At 38.5% G+C, this 27,314-nt stretch overlaps 1 protein-coding gene across 1 annotated transcript in view; it reads left to right on the top strand.

Annotated features, from left to right (window-relative positions):
• KCNB2 (potassium voltage-gated channel subfamily B member 2) overlaps positions 1-26,630 on the top strand; it is a 194,572-nt gene extending 167,942 nt beyond the window's left edge. Inside the window, exon 3 of the mRNA XM_074577272.1 lies at positions 23,656-26,630. Coding sequence (XP_074433373.1) covers positions 23,656-25,818 — 2,163 coding nt within the window. The 3' untranslated portion in view covers positions 25,819-26,630. The remainder of the gene's footprint in view (positions 1-23,655) is intronic.
• The last annotated feature ends 684 nt before the right edge of the window (positions 26,631-27,314 follow it).

Raw genomic sequence — 27,314 nt, forward strand, 5'->3', positions numbered from 1 at the left:
GGAGGCACCAGTACATGCTGCTGACTGACTCTGGAAAGCAGCTTTGCAGAAAAGAAACTTGGGGTCCTGGTGGACACCAAGTTGAGCATGAGCCAGCAATGTACCTTGGCAGCAAAGAAGGCCAACAGCATCTGGACTGCGTTAGGACAAGTGTTGCCAGCAGGTTGAGGGATGTGATTCTTCCCTCTACTCAGCACTGGTGAGGCCACACCTGGAGTCATGTATCCAGTTCCGGGCACCCCAGTGCAAGAGAGTCACAGACAGGCTGGAGTGAGTCCTTCAAAGGGCCACAAAGATGACCAAGAGATTAAAGTGTCTGTAATACAAGGAGAGACTGAGAGCTGGGGCTGCTCAGCATGGAGAAGTGAAGGTTCAGGGGGAATCTTATCAATGTATACAAATACCTGATTGGGAGAGTGGATAAAGAAGGCAGAGACAGCTTCTTCTCAGTGGTGGTCAGTGACAGGACAAGAGGCAATTAGTACTAGTTAAAAAACAGGACATTACCTTTAAATATAAGAAAAAACTTTTTTACTGTGAGAGTGGTCAAACACTGGAACAGATGGCCCAGAGAGGTTGTGGAGTCTCTATCCTTGGAGACAGTCAAAAAAACCTGACTGGACACAGCTGTGAGAAACCTGCTCTAGTTGACCATGACCTGCTTTGAAGGCAGGGGTGTGGACTAGATGGTATCCAGAGGTTGTTTCCAACCTTAGTGATTCCCTGATTCTGTAAAATCCTGGTCCTGACATGGCTTGGTGAGTTTTGTTTTCAGCTTCATTTTGTGAAGGATGCAATAGTAGAAGCCATTGCACATACCTAGTCTGAGGATACCCCACTGAATAACATGAAATTCCCTTGCAATTAGAAAAATGAATTGTACTTTTCCCATATAGATTACATACAAGCTAAGAAAAGGTTAATATACTGTGCTTATTATTTAATCTTAGGGTTTTTTATAGATCTTATGCAAATTAGCAATTGTATGAAGTATCAGGGAATGTCATGAACAGCAGAATTCAGATTCATACCACCTAAATTTCACACCCTTAATTTTGATGAACTCATTTAAAAGTGGTGTCAGAATGGCATCTCCCTAAATTCAGTGTAGAGGGAAGACGGGCACTCTTCCTTTTGTGCCTGTGGTGGCACCTCCACGCCTGAGCACGTGCAAGTGCCCCAGAGGTGATAACGCTGAATGTACTGAGCCAGCCTTGTTTTCAAGGATTTGGGTGTTGCTTTGCTGTGTGTTGAAACACATCACATTGTGATGGATCTGTTAAACATTTGTGCTGAGATTCATCCACCTGAGGCAAACTGGTAGTTAAATTGGGAAGGTAGAATCTGACCATTCCAACAGGTGACACGTAGTGATGCAGTACCCCACAAGTGTACTAGTGTTTTGTCCAGGTACTTAAGGCACAATTCTTAGTTTCCAATGCAGAGAGTCAGAAATTTACTCTTTGACATGTGTTTAGAAAAGCTTTTCCCTCTAAATTAAAATCTTCACATTTGTAATGGACATCCGAGACATTTGGTTTCTAATAAATACTTTTTTTACCATTAAAACAGAATAAAAGGTGTGGAGAAAATATTGATTTCATTTTCATTTCACTCAAAATTTTCCCCAGTAAACGCTTGCCCATCTGTTCTAGTGATCAATATTTATGATACATAATGAACATTAAAGAACTGATGAAGTACCTCCAGGCTTTGCTCAATATTCTGTAGATGGTCCTAATTTTTACATATCAATATTATGTGGATAACTGTTCTAATATACGAGTCAGTCTTGGGAGCCTTTTATTTTGCTTTTTCTGAAGAAGAGGTCTAATGTAAGGCCCAGGAATATTTTTGTTATTTTCCTCTTTCTCTTGATTCTATTTATGCTTGGCCTTGCTAAATGGGTATAAATCACAGCACAATATTACATTAAAAACATTTTTTCATAACTGAATTTGGAGCTGAACTGACTGTGTTAGGAGATGCCTGTTCCATCTTCCTCACAAAGAAAACTGTTGAAATGAGATCAGGTTGGTGAAGCAAATCAGGAAATACTGTGAATTGATTTTTTTGGAAAAACACAACACAGCCTGGGGGATGAAGGGGAGGGAGGGGGAGGAGGGGGGAGCGTTCCAGGTATTTCATCATATTGAATAAGCAGAGAATTATCCTGTGTGAATTTACTATTGTAAAGAAGTATCTACTTGAAATCCTCAGAGGTTGTGGATTTTTAACATGGAACACATGCGTTGTCATTGTTATTTTTGAGCTCTCCTTTCTTGCCATTCTCCCATAGGTGGGATTCTCACAGAGATCAGTGGGGGCTGAGAACATTGTCATAATGGGAAGTGCAAGTCTTGGGCAAAGTAGCATGCAGTAAAAAAGAAAGGAACCCAACATGACACAATGCAGAAAAGATGTGTAACAAGACTGTATTTTCCAGTAGAGTATTTCCAGCCCAGTTCAAATGTCTCCTACCTGTATGCTCTTAATTACTTTAAAAAGCACTAGCAATCCAAATTAAGCTCCAGGAATATGATTTTGACTCAGGCTTTCAGAGCTGACATAAATGCATTAAATCTTCCAAACCAATCCACTTTGTTACTTTTGGCACATCTGCAATTTTTTGTATAATAAGACATTGCATAAAGGGCTTAGTAAATTGCATTTAGCACCATGCCAGCAGTGTAGCCCACAACTCTAAATGCTCCTAAATTAAGCCTTTGTCTTTCACATTTGAAGATGTTTAACAGGGATCTCTCTCTGTATAAGTGTACATACATACATATTTATGTGTGTATGTGTATATGTGTGTATATGTATATTATATATATAAAGGCTGACAGATGCTGCATTTGAAATATAAGTGATGATAAGCTTTACTTGTTCTTCACTTCAGAAACAATACAAAATGAAATGGAGAAAAAAACCCAAACTCATAACCAATTTCAGCTCTTGGAAATAATCTTAGAATCGTATTGGAAGGATACTTATGAGGAGAGCAAAAAGAATTCATCCCACTGCGTAGAATATAAATGAGTTGTTAGAAATGTATTTTCACCATCTGCTGCTCTCATGAAATCTCATGGGATTTGTAAACGGCAGTTTTGTGTAAGAGTAAGTCGGAGATTTGGTGACTTTGCTGCAAAGTCTGTAATCTTGAAACAATGTTTTGCTGGTTTAGATGTACATTTTAGATTACTCTAAGTATCTAAAAGACTGTGAGAGGTAAGCAGTCTGAGCGGATATCTTCGTCCTCCTCATCTGTACAGTACATGAATATATAAATAGCTGTGGAGGTCTGGAATGAAATCTTTGTAAGAGAGAGTTGAAATGGTAATTGTAGGTAGTCACAGCCAATACTCCAGTCTCTTGCTTGTGATTCAAATGTTCCCTATCACTGCAAAATATTATCACTTGCAGTTGTAAGCAGATGCCTTTTAAAATTAAGCTCACACTGGAGAAATTGTTCTACTCTGTTATGAGAGGCTACCACAAAATCTGCTATGAAGTATCTCGTTATATGTGAAGTTCCTGCTTCTACACTGCATAGCCTCCTGCGCGTGTCCTGGAGAGATGCTGCCCATCGTTCTGAACTGCATAGTTTTATCTGTTACAAAATACAAAGTTTCCAGAGGTCCCCAACTTTATTCTTCTTGTGTACCATCTCTATGGTAATGCTGGGAGCAACAGCAGCAGTTCACAGTCACATTTCTGCTCGGAAGGAAGCTGTTGGCTTCCTAGGCATTATTTTTGCATCTTTCAGGGCAGTTAAGTGTTATACAGTCTAAGAACCCCTGGATCAAGCAAATCATTTTACTTATTTCTATTCATGAACTAAGCATAATATTTTTATTGTTGTTTTATTCATAACCAAGCAGCATATGTTTGCATCCAAGAACCATTTTTAAAGTAGGATAATCAAACTTAACAATGTGCTAAAGGGAAACGGATACAAGTAATGTATGAACTCAAACTTCTGAGCTAACCAGGACCTCTGATGGTCTGGAGCTGGTTTTATTCTTACCGTGAAGTCTCTGTTCTTACAGCCAGCAATCCCTGTTCCACAGCTACCCGGGAGTCCTTTCTGCTCCAAGTGAGAGTTAACTTCCACACCTGTGGAGATTCAGAAAGAAGGTTCTTCATTGAAGGGCCTGAGATGCAACCTTCCCTAGACCTTGAAGTAGCATAGGTATATTTCATGGACTATAATGGAGCCCAGAGCATTTGGGATTTGGTGACAGTTCCAGACAGAAACTAGCAGAGGAAATCCGCTTAAGTGGCCATTAATATTTAATAAACTTTATTCAAATGGCATCTGTCAACCAGACGAGCTTCATGGGCATCTGTTGTTCCCTCAGTTGGTATTGAGTTTGCTTTACGTATCTGAGATATGAATCAGATACCAATACTCTTGGTTCGCTCTTCAACACTATAAATAACCGTGCGTGTGAGCAATTGCTTAAGCTTTCAGCAGGAACATACGTGACCCAGTAGAGATTTGACCTCTTGTCTATCAGCATGATATCAGCTGTTCTCATATGTTTCAACTCAGCATTCTGCAAATCAGCTGTAAAAACCGTTAATAAGGCATTCGTATTGAAAGGATTCAGAAGTTCCTTTCCTGATTGCATTAAGGTCATTAAAGTTTCTGCTTTTGTCAATGCTGTAGTTAAGATAGATAACCACACACAAATGCATGCACATACAGATTATGTCTTCATCTAAATTTCTGAAGGGGAAGCTTATAAATTGGTAAACAGGAGTTTTAAGGAACTAACAAAATGCAGTGAAAAGGTGGTCCAGTGAGAATAACTAATAATGTCAGCCTTTCAGCTTGGCAGGCTAGTGGGGAGCAGAGCAATTTTTATTTTTTTTTCATTTCCAGTTTGTTAATAGGCTTTTCTTCAAATGTGTTACAGCGTCTTTCTGCCATGGAAGATGTATAAGATAAACCCATTATTTATGTTTTCATGTTTTTGGCAGAACTTCTGCAAACAAGTGCCTTTCAGGAGGGAAGAGAAGGAAAAGCCAATGATTTGGTGGAAATGTTATCTGATACTTTTTAGAGATGTGGGAGAAAGTGAAGAGAATTAATATAACCCACTCCAACTAATTGAACTACACAAACACTGGACCCCTGGACCAGTTTACCCATCTCAAACCTTGCCTTTATTTTTGAGAACTGTATTTATTTCACTGTGAGGAAATGAAAATTATTATTAATGTGATAACCCAATTCTCATTTAATCTAAGGGCAATTTTTACCTGTCTTACTGTTGCAAAAAGGTCTTACAGATATAAATCTTATGTAAAACTAATGATCATTGAAAATAATAAATTGTATTTTTAACCATGTAAATAGCACTTACTGCTACACAGTGCCCAGAATTCATAAAGGCCCTTATTGCCTCTAAAGGCACTCATATAAAAAAAATATAAAGTGGATAATATGGGGTACTAAGCTTTGACCAGTAAAGAAAGCGTCCCCATCTTTCCATTTAATTTATTGTGTTCATTCAGTATCAGGTTTAATCTAGATCCAGACAAGAGTATGCCAATTGTCGGTAAAGAGCGCACTTCAATGTCAACTACATTCTTCCAGCACTACAATGTTAATAGTAGTAAATAATGAATTACAAAGACAACGAGCTGTCCAATACCACAAAATCGTGTAACGCAAAGCAGTACTTTGGAGAGGTAGCGCAGTTGTGGTTAATGCTAACAGCTGATCCAGTGTGGTATCATTTCCAGAAGCATTTGAAAATTGATAGTAAAATATCAGTTCAGGTCCTTAGACTGTGGCCAGCACATCCCTGAGTGCCTGTGTCACAGACATGAACGATAACAATAATCCCATCTTTCATTCCTGCATAAGAGAGGGAGCCAGCAAGATGCTGTGATTTAAGTGCGAGCTGATCTCTGAAAGTTTATCAAATGCCAAACATAATTAATTGATCTTCATAAGACCAATGTAAAGTTGGCAGCTACTCTACAGTTTTTATGTAGAAGTTTTATACAATATGAAATTTATAGCTAGGAAAAGTGAGGTCATGGACATGATATTCCATAGCCTTTCCTAGGGGCAATTTGCATTTGATTCTCTTGAAAATTAAACAGCTCATATCTAGAAAGACCACCCGGTTTGCAATTTCGGGACCTAACTGTAAGTTTTGATAACTCACAGGTCATCAAAGCTTAAGGCAATAGTAATGCAGAACAACAAATTCCTTTCATAGCTTTATTCCCATGAAACTTCCAATATGTTTAATAAATAATAGAAAATGTTGGCATTTTATATAAGGTATCTATGCCTATATATTTGCTGCGTCTTTTCTAACTTGCAATGTCTAAATACTGTTTGAAGAAAAAATGAATGACAACTGTTTAACCAGATATCTCACTGAAAAAATTTCATTCAGTCACTGAATTTAAAATTGTACTGCTGCTACCATAATTCTAACAAGTCAATTTTTAAAGGGTTTTTATGAAGATTTTAGTTTAAAGCAATGAGTCTTCTACAGCTAGGATTATTGTGGTGAGCATATTTTGAAGCATATCTTGGTGTATAAATTATTGATCAGAAAAGTATATATTATGCTGGTAATGTTACAGCCACACAAATATATTCTTGGTTTAGCTATTTGGTCATTTTCAGCATTGTCAGCCAGAAAAGGCATATTAATTTATGGGGCACTATCAGAGCAGTATTCCACATGCCTTAATAGGTTTTATCCACCTCTAAATTCTATGCTTCAGTGCATCTAAATAACTTGAACTTTACCATCTACTGCAAAAAAAAAAAAAAACCAAAACCAAAAGAAAAAACCCAAAAAACAGTATAGAGTGCAGAAAGAGAAAAGAAACAGATAAAGGCTCACTTTTTTGAGCTGGTTTAAGATACATCAAATTGATGTAGGGTTTTGATCCTTGGCACCTGCTTTACATGGGCCTTTGGCTCATGAAGTTAGTGAGGATATTCCAGTTGATTTCTGTGGATCTGGATAAGGATTTGTGAACTGCAGAAAACATATTAGACCAGGTATAGTAAATTCATTCACAGCAGGCATAGCATGCTGCAATTTAATCTCTTGTCAGCAATGGGCCAAGGCTTACGTTGCTTAAATGCTAATATGCTGATCCCAACTTCTGGTACCAAGAGGTTAATATGATGCCTCTGCTTTAGTAATTATCACTAAGACTGACTTACACATTAATGGAAAATTGATGAAACTCTTTAGCAAATGTAACACCCTCTGGAAAAAATATACAATTCATTCCTAAACTAAATCTGATAAGCAAGTAATTTAAGTCATTTGTCAAATTCAAAAGCAATTGGGAACTCCAAAATAAATATTGCTTTTCTTTCCAGCTACAGAGTTAGAAACTAAATGAATTTTAATAAAATAACAATACTTTCTAATGGACAGGGGACTGCAGATTTTTCTGTTTGACGGGGTATTTCAGAGGAGACAACGTTTTCCTTTGTGAAGAAAAAAAAACCTAATCCCTTTTATCCCAGCTTCCAGATTTGGTGTGCAGCTAGTGACCCTACTAACATTGCTGATGTTTAACACTTTCAATGCGATTTTATTTGCACATTTTCATGTTAGCAATAATGTTCATCATATTGAAAGACTAACTGTTAAGTGGAAGGATCAGACAATGAAAGTGCATCTGTTACTCACTTTTTTTCCTGGCACCTTTTCACTGTTTGGATCTCTGATTTCCATTGAGAGAGATTTGGAAACTGTATTCCTCTTTTATGATTTCACATGCCTTTAAGGGAATTTCTTACCCAAATCATGCTGCTCTGAAACAAGCCTCCCGCTGATAAAAATCCATAGAAATTGCTTTTTATGTTGTTGAATTACTATATAGCATGCTTACCCCAACAGATGCACTAAATATGCACAGTAACATCACCCAGTTGCTATACAAGTGCTTTCTCTCATAAATCAGATTCACTGTCAGATTGTAGCTGTAATATGTACGTTTGAAAACATGTTTGTGACACTGATGAAAATGTCTGTCCTGGCTCAGCCCAAGCACACAGGTCACCCAACAGTCCCTCCTATTTTGGAAGTGTACAGCAAAACTGTGCAGAAGGTGGAGGTCATGAGCAAATTTGGTCTAAAGATCCTTATTCCTGCTTTTAGACTTCAATGTTTTGTCCATACTGCTCTCCTGGAGTACATAATCAACAATATTGGTCTCATCTCAGAAGGAGGTGATTACCTGCCTCTGGAAAGAGCCTGTAAGTGAACCAGGACTCGGAAATGAAGCAGAGAACTAATCATTTGAGCGTAAATGTATCCACAAATGGTGATGTTAGGGCTGATGGAGGATGGCATATTTCCGTCAGTCACTGTGAGTTAATATAGTCCCATATTTCTAAATAATCCCAGCCTCATGTCAAACTAGATTCCTTTTGAAATATTACCATTAAGACAGAAGATGAGATAGTATGGGTTCTGTTAAAGGTAAACATAAACAGGAGCTCAAAGATGAGGAGTGTTTTCTTAGATGCTGAAAAATTCAGTTCACAACTCAAGATGCCAAATTTTGAAAAGCAACTCAAATATTCCTATGCTTTGACTCCTTAATCTCCACATCACGTGCATTTATTTCTGCATCTTGTATGACAGCAAAAGCATTATTGCCACTTATTTGCTTTCAGACTAACATTAACTTTTCTGGCATAATGTCAAACGTATTGTACTGAAGACAACAAATCACCTCCCTCCCACTTCTTTTCCTTCAAAGGAGCATGGGACAATTATAGGAGCACGCAATTCCATGACTACTAAGATAAATCATTTTGGAAAAAAAAAAAAAAAAGTACGACGCCGCAGCCATGGGGCTGTTGCCTTGTTTCTATTAATAGCAGTTAAATACATCAATGTCAGTACAGTAAAACAGGTATTTTCCCATAAAAATGTGTTTCTCATTAGATTATTTACATAAAAATAATTGCGCATGAAGGATTCAGAATAAAGCAGAAGCAATTATAATCTGCAAGATCAATACTAATTAATCCTTTTGAAAGAACATAGCTGTATGTTTACATCTCAGAGAAACCATACGTAACAGTATATAGTAATATTACATATATTCCTTATATACAGTGGTTCCAGTTTATTCCAGGTGTAACTTACTGGTGCCTGAATTATACTGTCTTCTTCGAGTACAGACTTTCTCATGCAGTGCTATCCCTTATAAAGATCATGCAAAATAATCACATTGCCCTTACAGCAATTTTTTGGTTTTCAGGGGGGAGGGCTTTCAGGAAGTAGCCGAAGATATAATCAGTGTGTAGACAGAAGCAGTTGTAAATACCCCAAAGCCTCCATTCCAAGTCTTTATCATAAATTGCCAGATGCTGGCAGTTAGACGAAAAAAATGTATGTATTATGAAATTGTCAGCTATGAAAGATACTTCCTGAGGCATAGCCAGAGTATAATGTATTTTTGCCATGTTCAAGTGTTCTTTGGAGATGAATTTTATTGTCCATAACCTTGCTTCAAATAGCTGCATTATAGCTGTTCATACCTGACAAATTTATTTTCAGGTTTATTTCTTGTCTTAAGCTTGATTGAGCTGTAGAAACTCTGCTGTAGGGCTGCAGTCATGGAAACTCTGGGGTTTCTATGGCCTGGCCATCAGCTTGACAATCAGGACAATTCGACAGACAATTTGGTCCTTCTTTTGCTACTATTCAACACTGATTTCCCCTTCTACAACTCCTCATTGTCTATACATTTGGGGAACAGCTGTGTCTAGTAATAACTCATTTCAGGGGAAGGCCTGATATTTCCTTCTATTACATCACGTTCTACTTGGGTCCTAGAAATGGCCACCCTCTGAGGAGATGGAACCAGTGACACAGGACTAATAACTCTTAGAGACTGGCCATCTCATTTCATCTCTCATCTCAGTGCCTTTGAAGCATAAGCATGGACTAAAAAGTAGCTCACCCATGGCTCCACTTAACAGCCACAGTGTGTGGAAGTATGAACATGCAGGAGAACTCTGTAACACATATTTGTCCTTGATGTCCTTGATTTTTCCTCCTCCAGCTCCCTCCAGCTGGAGAAGTTCTGTTTCCAACATAGACTTGCATCTCAATGGCAAAAAAAAGCCCCAACATACTGCTTTGGTTCATATGGGCATAGCTATCATCTAAACTAAGCAACATTTTTCTTCTCTAACATAATATGCTTATGCAATTTAATTAGTGTGAGACACAGACACAAATCCTAACAGCTTCTGTAAGGACTTCTACCAAGGGAGCATCTGACCAGGATGGAACAACCTGCAAACAAAAAGCTCTGATGCAGTTCAGGACTCAGTGCAGATCCAGTCTACAGTTTTTTCCCTCTGATGAGCTAATCCAGGATCTCTTCTGTAAAGATTTTAGAATAAGTATATATATATATATAAATATATATATATAAATATATATATCTTCTATATGTTTCTCAAGTGAGGAGGAAAACACAACTGCCTGAAGAGAATTGCATCACAGATATTTTCAGTTAGGTGTGAATGTTTCAAATCATATATATTATCACTCTTGATAGCTATAGATTCAGGAATAACATTATCTTACACATTCATGAAGGAGAGAAGATAATTCATCTATCACAACTTGGAATTTCCTGAGGCATTGTGTAGAAATTGAATACTCCATACTGATCTGTAAGCTGCTTCCATAGAGCCTTCCCACGTGATAAAGAAAGCTATATTAAATTTATTACATTTTTAGATGAATGTCCATAGAACCTCACCAATTCCTCTTTTGCCCTCTTAAAATCCTATAGGACATTTCCATAAGGATGATTTTCAAAGTTGTTTAGCAGCCAGAGCTCTCACTAAAGCTTCCAGGGGCTTAGGTTGGTCAGAAATCACCAGTGTATGCCAAGAACATCAAGTCAGCATCTTTACATTCACATTTACTCATTCCATGGGAAACAAATGGTTTTTTACTAAATACGTGTTATGACAACAGGAATATTGTGTCCTTGTAAACAACTGCATGATAAAACAGAGACATCTACTGGTTAAAATACAAAATAGGAAAAAAATCAAAACATCTTTTGTGGAATGCTAGACTAAGGCTTGTCAGACTTCCTTGCTTTACTTCCTCACTCCACTGCTGAGGTCCAAAATCTGCTCTTCTTTCCATAGACAACCTTCTTCCCTTGGTGATCAGCACATTCCCAACAAAGCTTACCAAAATACCCAAACTCCACTTGTGTACTCTGGTTAAAGGCAACAGCAAATTTCCCTTTGGTTTCCTGAGAACAAAACCAGGCCCTGTGATGCAAGTAGACCATGAGTGTTTGAAGCCTAATAGACATTTATATGTGACCGTGCAACACCAACCTTCTCTGTAGGGCACTGAATATTCAACCCTTCTTCTGGCCAATCCATAATTTAGAAGAAAACAGACATTCCTTGAACACCCTATTCAGCACCCACCCAAGTTATTTGTGCTAAAAGCAGAGTCTGAATTACAGTCCTAAATTGGAAGGTTCATGTAATTTACAGGCGTTTTCCTACCTAGTGTGCTGTGTTGGTCACAGCAGCATGAGCAGTACCTTTTAATAATAATTTTATAATAGGTAATATATTTTGTGCATCAGATCTTTATTCAGTTACAATTTGACCTTTCTAAATATGATGTGAGAACATTTATATGATTGTTTGAAGAGCACTGGTACTCTGCGGATGTGTTACAGAAAATATCACAGCTTAATAAAAGCTTAAAACTGGAGTGTTACAGATAAAGTTTCAAAAGTAATTCTGGAGGGACATCTAACATAAGCAAAAGTTTCTAACCCAAATTCTGGATCTGAACTGTGTTGCTTAGCATCGAACCCAGACAAAGAACTGTTCTCAATCTAATGTCTACCTTTGCAAATTTTGGCTATGTAGCAACAGTGGGAGGTAAACCTCCTAGCAGCATAGCTTTCAAAGTCACGGGAGAAGACAAACGTTCTTACCACATGAAAGGCAAACTTGAAAAGTTTACTCAAAAAAAAAAAAAAGTCTACTGAAAATATGTAGCTTTGTTCCCAGATCCATCCCATCAGTCTTGTCATGGTAAACTCTACCAGCAGCACGGTCCCATGAGTTAAAAAAAGTCCAAAATAGGGGCATTCCAGTAAAGGCTGGCCATCCTGTGCATTAGCTTTCAAAGAATCTGACTCCATCTTTTCCTGAATGTTTGGAATTCCAGGAGCTGCTGAAGTTGAAAGATGAGGAGTTAATAATCACACTACATTTCTTAAAGTATCCTGTTTTCCACCAAGCTGTCTAATGCTCTGGAGTGCCATTTTAGCTATCGGCATCAAACACCATTCTTCCTGAACTATATCCTTTCTAACAGAAAAAAGATTAAGGCAAAAATGTTATAAGAAATCCATCACCCAGATTATTTGTTTTAGGCTAACTCGCACCCAACTAATTTAATCAACTCTCCAGCTGCTTTGGATCATGGTGGGGAAAATCAGAGGTTCAGTTCCATGAGTTTATTCAGCAGACTGCTTTCTGCTCTAATGTTATTCCAAACAGCCCTCACTTGAGTCCTCCATCTGATTTCTGATGATGTTGATACTTAAGCTGCTTAAATATTTTATGTAAGAATCATAATTGCCATGCTGCAACAACTACATTGTTTTTGCTGTCCTTGATGGTTTATTTAGAACTAGTCTAAATAGGGCTCCACTCCACCTCAGTCTGAAGTGTAGACATAGCCTATGAATGCTACCTTTTACTTTACATTTACAGAATACTTTGGCTTTACTAACTATTTAGTTCCTTCTCCTCTGGTTTCTCAAGTTGTCCACTTTGTTTCTTAGTAACATGTCTTCATGGTACTGCAACCGGGGGGAAATTTTTATAACACATATACATCTAACCAAATTTTCTTTCTTTATTGATTGGATTAAGACTAGGGTCTTATTTAAACTGCTGCACATTTTTTTGACCCCTAGAATTAACTTTTCCTAACATTGTATTTAACTTGCAGGGTTTCATTTAAGAAAAGAGATTCTAAAATTTAAAAGTTAATTAAGAGTAATATGCAGTGAATCATGGGCAGAAAAAATACTTTAAAATAGCAGCAGATTGACCAATTAAGCAGTTCCTTCTTTCATAGGGAAGTTATGAAAGGATAATCAAGTAATCATCACGAGGGAAAAGGGAGAAAGAAAAGAAAGTCACCTTACAGTTAGTAAAAAAGAAGACAGTTAAGATATGCAGGGCTTTAACTGTATTGCAAAAGAGGAAACATCAGACTGGATTCATTTCCCTAACAATTTCTCTGATTCCACAAGTGTGGGAAATATTGGCATAAGCTTTATATAAACCTATAGGTTGATGTAGATGTTTTACATAGAGCTGCAGATCTGAAATATATATAGAAATTGACATGAAGCCAAGACAGAAAAATTATTTTAAAAGTGTGAGTAAAGATTATGTCTGAATTTTGTGCCTGTCATAATTTCAAATAAGGCTGAGTAGCAAATCTCTTTGATAGATAACAGAAGCCTTCAGGTGGGAGGTCAACCTTACTCACTGTATTATATCACTAAAAGACAGTCTCAGTCAATGGTAAAAAGATGATGGAATAAGAATAGTTTAAACAAAACTCTTAATATGGTTGTTAGCTAATTAGACTCAAGTGTACAGTCCTGGTTAATCATCTGAGGTCTCAGCTGTAAACAAATTCCATTAAAACTAAATGGCAAATACAAACAGTGAGAACCAAGGAATTTAATTTCTAATTTCCACAACATTTATTTTTTAAATCAGTTACATCCAGCTTTCTGTTTTAAGTTGAATGTTAATATCAAAATTAGTAGCATCAGAATAAACTCGTACATCAGGTGTGGTGATTCTCCCCATTATATCCATTCAACAGCCTATACTGAAACTTCTCAGAGGTAGACACCTGGGGTTTTGTTTTTCATTACTCCTGCTTGTTTAGCTCCACCATGATCGGCCAGGTGCTTTTGATAACTTATTTAATGGCAAGCAATCAAAAGAAACCTGTCACCTCTGGTGAGATTCCAGCCTACTTCAATGGTATTTTGTCTGAGAAACAAATATTGTGCCGGCATTATCTTTATTTTGCCAGTGTTACCTATATGAATGGTATACTTTCCATACCTTCATGTATTCAAGGCCGTAGGATAAAAGGGTTCTGCAGCGCGTGTGGGCGCTGCAGCCGCTGTGCCGAGGGCCCGCCTTCAGCACCGGGGTGGGGGACAGCTCCCTCCCCCTCCTGCCCCGCTGGGTCCTAGCGCCCCGCAGCCCGCCGCGCCTCCCTTCCCTCTGAGCGTCAGCCCAGCTGCGCGCTGGAGATAGCCTCCGCCTTTGGCTCTGGGGAAAGGGGTGGTTTGGGGTTGGTTTTTTTGTTGTTTGTGTTTGGTTTTTTTGAAAATGAAATTCCTGGTAATGAAGCCAATGGTTTGTGCATGCAAGGAGCGCAGAGCAGATCTTGCATATTGCCCGCTGTGCAAGAGTTGGAAACTGCAAGCTCTTTGTCATGACCTAGGTGGAAATTTTGAAGATTCTAGTACATTCATCTAAGTAATAATAATCAGCTTTCACTATTTGAAAATTAGACAGCTAGTACAAAACACAACATAAACACAAGAAACATCCCAGATGCAATCATCAAAAGGTTTAGAAAACTTCTGAATGAGGACCGGCAGGGACTTTATATTAAAGACATCTTACTCATTTTTGATAAATTTAGCTAACTTTTCTTACACACATGGGCAAATTGTTTAATCTAAAAATAATATTTAGGGAGGTCAACAGCTCTGCAGAAACAAAACTATTTTATAAATAAAGCCTTCAACATGACTCTTGAAGTTAATTTTTTGTGTTTATCTGTAATGGGGAGCTAAATCTCTCACACTTTTATACAGCAAAGAAAGCTTTAGCTAGATATACTTTTTATTTTCACTGTAACCTACATTACATTAAATTATTTAATTGATTAAACTAGTTACGCTATAATTTCAAGCAGGTACTAGTTCCACTTATGTCAATAATATGCTGTCAAATTCATGGGCTTATCCAATTCTTAGTGGAAAAACAAAGCAATTCCCATTCACTTACAGTGACTTTGGATCTGCCATTTCTTCTACATTAATTCCTAGTGGACAGTTTGCTGTTTATCATTAAGTATTGATTTAATGTCTCCAGCTGAGATAGCCTTTTGCTGTTCAACAGAAAAATATTAGAACTGACTTGATATGTATTTTAATCTGTTAACAAGCCCAAAGTAATGCTCAATAGCTTTGTGCTAAATAAACAGTATTCAGGGTTGTCTCCATTGACGCTGAACTGAATACATGTGCCTTTTCCCAAACTATGAAGACTGCCTTCATCTGTGACTGCTTAAGGTCTCCCATCTTTGCCTACAAATACTCCCAGTATTATCCTCAGCTTTTGCTCATAATTAATTACAGCAGTTTTCTTCAGGGCTGTGCTGAAGATCCAGCTACTAGTCACGCTTGCAATCCATTGCCTATTACTTGTGCCTACTGCAATTTCTCTGGTCTCCAAGATCTCTGTCACCACTTTTTGGTCACAATATTTAGTAAATACATCCTGGAAATTTTAGCCATGCTGTACTTAATTATCTACTATGTAGCTAATGTGCCACTAGTGTTCTAATAGACTGTTGTGGTTTAACCCCAGCCAGCAATTAGGACCACGCAGCCGCTCAGTCAGTCCCCCCACGGCAGGATGGGGGAGAGAATAGTAAAAGTGAGAAAAACTTGTGGGTTGGGATAAAGACAGTTTAATAGGTAGAGCAAAAGCCGTGCACGCAAGGAAAGCAAAACAAGAAATTCATTCACTGCCTCCCATCTGCAGGCAGGTGTTCAGCCATCTCCAGGAAAGCAGGGCTCCATCACGCTTAATGGTTATTTGGGAAGACAAAATGCCATCACTCTGAATGTGTCCCCCTGCTTCCTTCTTCTTCCCCCAGCTTTAAACACTGAGCATGATGTCATATGGTATGGGATACCCCTTTGGTCAGTTGGGGTCAGCTGTCCTGGCTGTGTCTCCTCACAACTTTTTGTGCACCCCCAGCCTGCTCGCTGGCGGGGTGGCGTGAGGAGCAGAAAAGACCTTGGCTGCCCAGCAACAACCAAAAACATCAGTGTTTTACCAACACTATTCTCATCCCAAATCCAAAACACAGCACTATACCAGCTGCTAGTAAGAAAGTCAACTCTATCCCAGATGAAATCACGACATAGACTGTAATGGTCCCTGTGTTCAGATTCATAGAGACTCAGTCCACATTCCCAAGGTTCTCATTTTCCCATATTATCCACTGGAAGATTGCCTTATACCAAGCCAGCTCCATATTCAGACATAATCAAATGCTCAAACCCACATTTTACTAAATCCTGATGCTGAAATTCTAGGTGGTGCAAACCCCAAGGTCATCCTTCCTTAAAGCAATAATCAAGTAATTAAGTAAATGTAGTTTCCCCACCACAGAGTGCAGGAGGGATGTATTCTATTGCTGTTATCCTAATAGCAAAAACCAGTAATTTACCTGTAACAGAATGCAGGAGAGATGTATTTTATTACTGTTAATTTAAACCAGAAGCATACCAGGCTGCTCTCAAATATAGGATCCTTTCCTAAGCAGATTTATCCCCTCTGAGACTCTAGGTCTTCTAAAGCAAATATTAGTCTATGGAATGGGATGGTCAGCACAAAGTGGAAAAAGGATAGATATGGAAAGGCTTTGTGAAAAAAAATGGAGCTCACGCAGGGCTCTCAAGCAGCAAGGGTATCAGCTACACAGAAAGGCTTTAGGACTGAACTTCTGAAGTGAAGGATGTGCCAGGACAGTAGTAGTTTCTCAGGTCAGGTAAACCTACCGGAGCCAGTTTCAAAATACCTTGCTTAGATATAGCTGTGCTTGAAGTTTGAGTGACCTAGTGGTAAAATCTCAGTTTTAACTACCTGTTATTACCCCTCCCACTAGACTTATCATCATTATGATCGTGCTGCTGTTATCATCATTAGTCTCCCATGCATACTGGAATTGGTATGCAGCAAATTACTACCTCCCTTGAGCCTCCTCAGACACAGACCTGAAGGACACCGCATTACAGAAGCAGAGGCAGTCCCTTTGACTACCTGCCCTCAGCTTCGCTATTACACATGTTGGCTCCCAGTCTGGGAGATCTTGACAGGACAGCACATCCCTGAACATCTGAACATATGCCACTTCAGAAATGACTGCTTAGGTAGAGTCACCACTGAACTTCATGGAACCATGAATAAACATCTAGAAGTACTTGAATTCACTAGCTTAATGGGAACTTGGGTCTGTCACGCAGAACTGAAGACAGAGCAGTGGCTGCTCATCTACTGATGAACTAGTTGCCACTTCTCATCTCTAAAGATATAATAGGGAGTGTCTATGGAGCTAGTTGTTAAATCTTTAGTGAAAACTTCCTGAGTGAGCATTTCTAGATTAATCTTTTAAGGTGACAGTCATCCCAGTGCAAAGAGACAAAAAGAAAAGACCGGGCATCACTTAGGCAACAGATAAGTACAACACTGAGAGCTTAACCTTCATATATGGAGGTTAATGTCAGGCTTAATGAACATCCCTGAAAGATCAATGAAGAACATTCAAATTCAGTCCTAAGAAATATTAATAATAATGATCTAGGAAAAAGTGGAAATGAAAGGTCAGAATTCTAAATAATGTCGTCAAGGAAGGAGATCAAGAGTAGCAGAGAGAAGCTGTTCAGTGATTACACATGCTGTCAGAGCCATTATCAGACGTGCTCCGGAAAGGGCAACTGTGATAGAGCTGTAAGCTGAACTAAATTTATGTTATTCTGTTAAATTATTCCCCTCTCCTCCATCTTATTTTTCAAAAATTAAACACTGTATTCTATGTGGCGCTGTTAGACCCATGCCAGGAGTCTGCAATCAGAGGTTATTCTAGAGGGGTAAAAACAGATGAAAGGTGTACCCTGAAAGGGTAGATGTGCATAAGCAGTGGAGATTTTCCACTTGTAATGATGGTTTGCAGGCCCTGTAAGAAAACTACAAAGGATGTCTGTTTTCAGACTTTATGACAGAATGATATAAACTTCTTTCTTACTATATAATGAAATTCTGTCTTCACTCTTGCAAGTACTGACTCAGCTCTAATAATGACAAAAGCGGAGGCTGAGGTTAGAGTACCTGACCTGACTGGAGACTGATGTCTTATTTATTTCTCAGTAATAGTTTTAGGATAATTTTAAATTGGTACCGAGGTCTAATTTTAGTAACTGGTAATTAATTTTTCCATGACCTTAGGCATGCATTTGCAAACACATACAATACATCTATTCTTACATAATTTTCAGTGTTGCAGAACTATTAAGATAAAGACATTAGCCAGTAAGTCCTACCCTGTTATCTGTAACAAAATATCTTGCTGCTTTGCTGAACTTTTTCAGTGTGGCCTGTTGAAACCTCACATTCAAAGTAACAGACTTCTAAATCTGCCAGACTGTTCATGATGTGAGCTGTGACACACCAGGAAACATTTTGAGCACAGAATTGCCAGCAGGCAGGTGTGAGCTCAATACAGTCCTCTCTGCAGAGCAGCACAATGTAGAATCGTGGGCCAGAAGCAAGAGGTGGTGCTTGTAACTGGGAAATCCCGGGGACACGATGAAGGGAGACAACAAAGAGACCAGAGACAGAGATGCTGTCTCATGGCCTTGTTCTGCAGTGTCTAGCAAGGAACAGCAGTGGCAGCTGCTGAAGGCAGTGCCATGGTGCTGTACTGGTAAGTGCTATTACTAGCTGGTAAAATATCCTTGTACCAATGTAAAAATGTGCTTCTCCTTTGCATTGCTAAAGGAAAGTATAATGGCCCGTTCCCCTAAATACCTACAGACTGATGTCCTGACTATTCTTCAAATTCCTCGTGTGATAATGCTTATAGTTGGAAGGCAGCTCAATTTGTAGTGTTGTCTTTGCTGCTCCGACGAGCATCTCGTTTGGATGGTCCCAGGTGTCAAGAACAGGACACGCACAGATTTAGGCAGATGTACAAGACAGTGCTCCTACTGAGCAAAACTTTTTGTTCTATTCAGTTGCAAACTCAATATCACAATCTGAAGACTGTCGACAGTCAAGGATGCCGCTGATTTAAACTGATTTCCGTAAACTTCCCATCGAGCCTACAATTATGTCTTCCACTTTCATGGGCTTACTCCCTGAGAGAAACGAAAACCTCCATGATCTGACCTTCTGCTTCTGCCAGTGTGGCTGTGACTCGGTGGATTGTCTGGGCGCAAGCTGGGAGCTCTGTGCTGCAGGCTAAGGGCACTTTCATGGAAGATACAGCACGGCCTGCTGGCTACAGCACTTGGTAGCTCTCAGGGTTCTCTGAAGAAGCCAGACCAACTCCAGCTATATAACTGCCCAAATCTAGATCTAGACACCTCTTTCCCAAGAGCAGATGCTTCTGAGAATATTTAGCTAAGTGCCCAAGAAACTTGATCTAGTTCTCCAGGAACTTATCAGAAGTCTTTCAAAAGCTGAATGGTGACTACTTTTTCTGAGTTTTTTTCTAAAGCCAGAGCTAGAGAAGAATATGTAACAGTCTGATGAATTTCAGTGCCTATGGAAGCTACAGATTTGAAAAGTAATGAGACAATATTGCTGTCTGTTATTTAAATGGTCTAGATCCTACCCTAGCTCCCACCCTGGAACAAAAACTAAGGAACAACATTGTTAATACAGTTTTACCTGATTGAAACCTGTATTAACCAAATATGCTGCATTTGCTGTTAGATATGGCTCAACTGAACTTTCCCTGAGCAGTTACACTTTAGTGTGATCCTCATGTATACTTTTTCTCTGCTTTATATAAAAGTAACACTGGCACATCAGTTATGTCAGGAGCCTTTTCACAGTATCAGTTGTTGAAGAACTGCAAGGAACAATTTGAAGCCTATTCCATTACACCTTTCTTTTCTGCCTCAATTTGTGTGCTCATTCTATGCAGAAATCCTCACGGTGCTGGTAATAATGAGTAATGAGATGAATGCACAGGAAAAAAAAGGCCACATTTTAGTGGCAATTTAATCCTGGGAAACGACTACATTTTCAGATTGCTACCAGGTTTTGCCCCCACAAAAATCAGAAACAAAAGTATCTGGAGCAGCCTGGTAAGACTGCATTGTTAACTCAAGGAATATTTTACTATTCATTGCCTCAGCAGCAGATTCAAATGTTTCATATCCAGCCCCTAAGAAAGGAATTTAAATATGTCCATTCTTTTAGAAGCATTTTGCAATTTATACAGAAATATTTTTAAAGTTTAATAAGAGTTGGATCTTTATGTGTTTTTGCAGAGCCATGGATAAATGACATAAACTGCCAGAATCTCCCATTTAAACAGAATATTGTTTATATTCTGAAATGCAGATTAAATATATCAAGAATTATATAGCTAAACTGTGGTCTTAGACTGACTACCTGGAGCATGCAAAATTTTCCAGGCATTTCAGTCCAGAATACAGTTCCAGAAATGTGTCCACAACACAGGAACTTTTGCTGGTAAAGATTCAGTCAGTGGAGGTTTTATTTACTCTTCTGTACCAGCATAGCTGGCTGAGCAGATTGCTACAGGCTTTCTTATAAAATCAGTGCTTCTGTTAATTTAAGGTGTATCTGGTCTATGAGGATTTACCAGCATAATACTATCTGCAAAGTGTTCATTATGTAGACTCAGAATACACAGTCCCTTTTTTTTCTTCTTTTTCTCATAGTCGCTATTGTTCTTCCTAGTGATCCCCTGCCATTCTTTGCCTAATGAGTTGTAAAATTTAATCAATTGCAATAATTAAAACATACTGTGCGTGGAATGATGCACAACTTTAATTACACAACAAAGTCCAAGACAAACAAAAGCTTGAGATACTTACATGAGAAGAAACCAAAATACTTTCTTTTGCTGCATTTTTTTTTCACCAAAAACAGACTCATGCTTATAGGTGATATGTATCAAACACTAAAAATTCCAGGTGTGCTATTCTGTAGATTTTATTCAAATAGCTGACAGAGTTCAGGCTTCCGTGTTACCAGCATATGAATGAATGGCTGGAACAAACAGATAGATGGTTGTTGTCAATAAAACACCCTGGGTGGCAACTCTGAACAACAAAGTTTTGTATTCAAGACATAAAATGCGCGGAGTTTTTTTAGCAGTGTGACACAGTGTAAGAAGGGGTGCTATACATTGACTCACCTCTTTTCTAGGATCTTTTGTATGCTGGTGAACATTTAGGTATAAAATGAATTTTCTATGACAAGACTGAAATGCCAGTGTTTCCTAACTAAAACCAGTCTGATGACAATCAGGCAGATCCATTCTCATGATTTTATTTTTCAAGAACAACACATGTCAAGTAACTGTGTCCTTGTATTGTACAGCTTTTTCCTATGCTGTTATTTACATTGTGATGCTGGCCCAACAAGGAAGCAATCAGTTTGACAGAAACTGCAAGCTCAACAATTCAGATCTGTGCCATGTTTATTTCCTCTTTGAATTCTGAAAGTATAATTATGTTACTGAGTACGTTGGAGAAGTTGAGCATGCACTAATTATTTCACAATAATTTCAGTGAAGTGGAGAACCTAGTATACTTTATTTAAGCTTCAAACTTTTTCACAGTGAAATCCGATATAGGCAACTTTCACAGTTTGAAAGGTAGTTATTGCTCTCCAACAGTGTGGCCTTTTGTGTGCCTCTGTCCTAGCTACAGGACCTCACTGATTTCATTATTCAGCCCTGCCTAGGTATGCAGTGTTATTGCCTTCATTCTTTACTAAGATTGGCTTCTTTTGCTGTTGTTTTAAAGGGATGTATAGCCCTTCTAAATAGGATAGATTAACCAGAGTATGTTTTCTGAATGGGCTGTATGAAGGATGAAGACAGGTGGTCCACAACTCATTTGGCAGGAGAAATAAATGGATCTTATTCCTCCAATAAATACAGCCAAAAAGAAAACAAAAAAAAAGGCAGAAGCAGCACTGGTAGGGAAAGATACAAATCTGTTTGGAGTACTTCAAAATATGAAAGGTGCTACCTGTTCTGTACTATTATTAGCTGAAAAAGGCCAAAGATAGCACGTGAGTACAAGATGGTGCCAAATACGGACCCTCACACCATAAGCAGTTTCAGTTTGTGCTTAGAGAGCTGTATTTGTCCTTAGTAACCCCTAGATGAAACAGGCTTACTGCTATTTTTCTCAACGTTAGAGTGAGGTGGCCTTTCCATTTCTGGAGCTGTTATCGCCACTGTGATGAATCTCTCTCCATATATTCATCACAGCTGCATTCTGCTTAGCTGAAGCTTACCCAGTCGTCTTGGCTATTACAGCAATTTTGTCAGACTTAGTGTGTCCTTGGAAGTACACCAAACATCACCAAATCTATTTAACAGTACCATTTCTGAGAAATGAGAGCGAATGCTTTTACGAATGAGCTTAAACTGAGCTTTAAAACAGAAAACAATTTATTTTAGTGTTTCTAATAGAAACCTGGATTTACTTAAGACTTCTAACCAAAGCAATATATTTTTTTCAAAGTAAAGTTTTATAATAGTTTTTGCATCACTTTAACACTTCACACACTATCTCAAAGCTGCCCATATTCCTTTGAGTATAAATAACTAAACTTTGTGTCAAAACCATTACGTTCTCTGATAGATTCATTCCTTTTCTCATAATATTCATTCTGTAAATGAGAATCACCAGCTACGACAGGAAAAATTGAAGGCTGTGAGGTATGGACGTGCCTGAACTTTAGCAAAATGAATGACAAAATATTTCAGAAAACCTACCTCCTGGGACAGAAATTGAAACATTATTTCTAGGAAGCATTTGTCTACTTAAACATTTTAATCATGATGAGAAACTGGGCTCACCTTCATACTACTGCTTACTTTTTAACATCTTGCTCTCAACCTAATTCAGGGCCAATACCTTCAATTCTTGTAGCAGCTGAAATTTGTCTAGACATGACAATTCGGCAGGACTAGTCTCCTGAACAATGCTGCTCGTTTATTTTTATGAACTTTGACTTTCGTCTCATAAATTTACACAAGGCTAGGAAGGTGTGCCCTATGGAGTACTAAATAGACAGCTTACACACGGTATTTCCTAATCGCTTCTCCACACTGTGTAAAGTTTTACGTAATTAAACTTAATGCAGAAAATTAATAATGTTCTGCACATTAGCAGAAACTTTATACCCTTCACTTGGTAACTTGCAATAAAAAATATCACCTCCCATTGTAATCTAAAAATGGTAAGACAAGTCATGGCTTGCTTTCTGAAATGAACTGTCTTACTGTAGGCAGTAAAACTATCAGGTTTTGACCGTGTCCAAGAGGATTCTAATGTTTTCTCTCTGTGCAAAAATCAAAACATCAAAAAAAAATAATGAATGCAGCAGCCAAAGCAGCTGCCACCATTCTGAGTTTATTTGACACACGCACACTTGAAAGGATTTAAGCAAGCCCTGACAAATACACTTGTTATCAGTCTAACCAAAACATTGTTTATTTTGTTTTACAGATTTTGGCCATTGTGTCCATTCTGTTCATCGTACTGTCCACTATTGCTTTGTCTCTTAACACACTGCCAGAGCTTCAAGAAATAGATGAATTTGGGCAGCCAAATGACAACCCTCAGCTAGCACACGTTGAAGCTGTGTGTATTGCTTGGTTTACCATGGAGTACCTTTTGCGTTTTCTGTCCTCACCAAATAAGTGGAAGTTCTTCAAAGGCCCATTAAATGTCATTGACTTACTGGCTATCTTGCCATACTATGTCACCATTTTCCTCACAGAGTCCAATAAAAGTGTCCTGCAGTTCCAAAACGTCAGACGTGTGGTTCAGATATTTCGTATTATGAGGATCCTAAGGATTCTTAAGCTCGCCAGACACTCAACAGGCCTTCAATCTTTAGGTTTTACGCTCAGGCGGAGTTACAATGAATTGGGCTTGTTGATATTATTTTTAGCCATGGGAATAATGATATTTTCAAGTCTTGTGTTCTTTGCTGAAAAGGATGAGGATGCTACAAAATTTACCAGTATCCCTGCATCATTCTGGTGGGCAACAATCACTATGACTACTGTAGGATACGGTGACATTTATCCTAAGACATTATTAGGTAAAATAGTTGGAGGACTTTGCTGTATTGCTGGAGTGCTGGTCATAGCCCTGCCCATACCAATTATTGTGAACAATTTCTCAGAGTTTTATAAGGAACAGAAAAGACAGGAGAAGGCAATTAAAAGGAGAGAAGCACTTGAGCGAGCTAAAAGAAATGGCAGCATTGTCTCCATGAACCTGAAAGATGCCTTTGCTCGCAGTATGGAAATGATAGACGTAGCAGTAGATTCAGGTAAGCCTGGAGAAGCAGCCAATCCAAAGGAGACACCTGATGACAACCACCTGTCCCCAAGCCGGTGGAAATGGGCCAGAAGGACAATGTCTGAAACAAGCTCAAACAAGTCTTATGAGAACAAATACCAAGAAGTTAGTCAACAAGACTCCCACGAGCAATTAAACAATGCTGCAGCATCCTCCAGCCCGCAGCACCTCAGTGCCCAAAAACTGGAGATGTTGTATAATGAAATTACTAAAACTCAGTCTCAGCCTAATCTTAATGCTGGTTACCAAGACCAGTCAGCAAAGCCACCTGTGTATGAAGAAGAAATAGAAATGGAAGAAGTTACAGGTCAGAGAGATCCATTGCCAGCTGGACCTACGGACATCATAACAGACATGAGAAGCACATCCAGTATTGACAGTTTTGCCAGTTGTGCGACCGACTTCACGGAAACAGAGAGGTCTCCCCTTTCTCTGTTTCCTGGCTCTCACTTTCAAATGAGATTTCCAGCTGATGCTGTTAACCTGGAAGACAACCAAAGAGTAAGGAGTTCTCAGTTTATACCATTCACAAAAGACAGAATGTTTTCTCCAACTGATGTCACCTTTGACTATAATCCAATCGACAGAGCTCTTGTCAGTGACGGCAGTGGATCGCAGACTGTTTTGCATGGTCATTTGCATTTAGATACTGCCATGGAAAGCCCCAAAAGTTCCCTGAAAGGTAGCAACCCATTAAAATCTAGATCCCTTAAAGTTAACTTTAAAGACAATAGAGGTGGTGCTCCACAAACTCCACCGAGCACTGCAAGGCCACTGCCAGTAATGGCAGGAGCAGACTTCACACAGGCCACCCCTCAGCACATCAGCACCATTCTCCTAGAAGAAAATTCACCCCAAGGTGAACGACCTCTACTTGGTGCTGACGCATCAGCACTTTGTCAGGGACCTGTTAAAAAATCATCCCCTCTCTTTCCCAAACAAAAGATTTTCACTTTCCCTTCAAAAGAGAGGAGGAGCTTCACTGAAATAGACACTGGAGAAGAAGAAGAGTTTATGGAGTTACATGGTATAAAACAGGAAAAGCAACAGGATGTCAAGACAAATTGCTGTGGGGATAAACACAGTGATGGCAACCATTTAACAGAGGAGCCACAGGTCAGCTCTTCACCCAAAAGCATGAGCCACAACTGTACCCAAGACATTTACCATGCTGTGGGTGAGGTAAAGAAAGACAGTAACCAAGAAGGCCACAAAATGGAAAACCACTTATTTGCCCCAGAAATTCATTCAAGTCCAGGAGAAACTGGTTACTGTCCGACACGTGAAACTAGCATGTGACTAGTTACAAAAGCAATAAAAATACTTTTTCTTAAAACACAGTTAGTAATGCCTATGAACTGAAACATGGAAAGCCTCAAAAAAGTGCATAAAATGTTATTTTTGCATGGCATGAAAAGTTGTTTAGTTTAAATACTGTTTAATTTAAAAAAAAAAGACTGCTTTTTGTAACAAACTGAAAAAAATGGGGAAAAATGACTCAAGAACAGTGAATAAAATATAGAGAGCTCTGTTAGGAGCCAGTGTTCTGCAACATCTGACATTTTTGATCCTTTCACTTCTGATTGTAGACAGATTTTGAACTCTTTTAACTTTTTTTTGTTTTCTTGGTTATAAAGAATTTTAGAATTTGCACATGAAAGGATGAAATGTCAGTGCATGCATTCATAAAGATGTGAAACAAGGTGCTCTGAGCTTGCAAAATGCATATATTTGTAAATAGTTTGGGGTTGGGGGGAAAGCTACTGTTAACAAGGATTTATGGAAAAAGCATTTCCTGGGACACAGGTACTTCCTTCACAGCGTGCTGCCTGGAGGTTTTGTACAGACTTATGTTGCAAAATTGCAACTTCTACTTAAAGCATCTCACGTATCTTGCTTTCTGTTAAAAAGCTCATGAGTATATCTGTTAATTAAGGACTACAGTATTTTAGTTCATCTGTGCTGTAAATCATGATGGTTTGGTTTTTTTATTTGCATAACTTTAGGTATTGCGTTTGTCAGTTTAATTAATGATTCTGTGAGGAAAAGCAAAGATTTAATGACCAGAACTTGAAGCATTTGATATTTTTATAGAAAACTGCCAACAATTCATAACTAAGAAAAAAAAAGGTTTTGTTTTAAAATGTTCCATTTTAAAATAAAAAAAAAAAATACAAGAGTTATTTCTGTGGCAATAAATAGTGCCAAATGGCTACATAGACATATCCAAAAGTTCTCAATCTCTTAGAATATTTCTCTTAACTTGGTATTAAAAAAAAATATTACCCACATTCTTTTTTTTCCTTTGATTTAACAATATTTGCTTCCACATGATCTTTGAGCTCTCTTTCCCTTTTCTTTACATGCAGTGCCCATACTTCAATAATGGCAACGTTGTTGAAGCCCTGATGGTGTAAGGGATAAGACACAAGCTTTGTAGAGGGTAGAAGTTGTACCTTTTATTATCACAAATCATATAGCTGGACAAAGCAGGCTTCCAGTGACTTGCCCCAGGTCTTCCATGCCCCGAAGCTTATCTGTTTTTTAGTTCAATCATTTGGACTGACAGAAGGTATCACCTGACTCACCAACTTTGCCTCAACCCACCCGCCCATGGCTGTTCCAAAAGCAAAGTATAGGCTTTCCCCTATACTTAAATAAAGGGAAATGTCAATCCTGCCAAAGCATCTTTGGTTTCTCTATTCTCCAGCTTTGTAAGAGAGATGCTGAACCAAAGCCTTCATTACAAAGTACCCATCTAACAACTGTCTGAAAAAAGCTGTCATTTTTTTATC

The sequence above is a fragment of the Larus michahellis genome, chromosome 2, assembly GCF_964199755.1.
Source record: "Larus michahellis chromosome 2, bLarMic1.1, whole genome shotgun sequence".
Classification (NCBI taxonomy): domain Eukaryota; kingdom Metazoa; phylum Chordata; class Aves; order Charadriiformes; family Laridae; genus Larus; species Larus michahellis.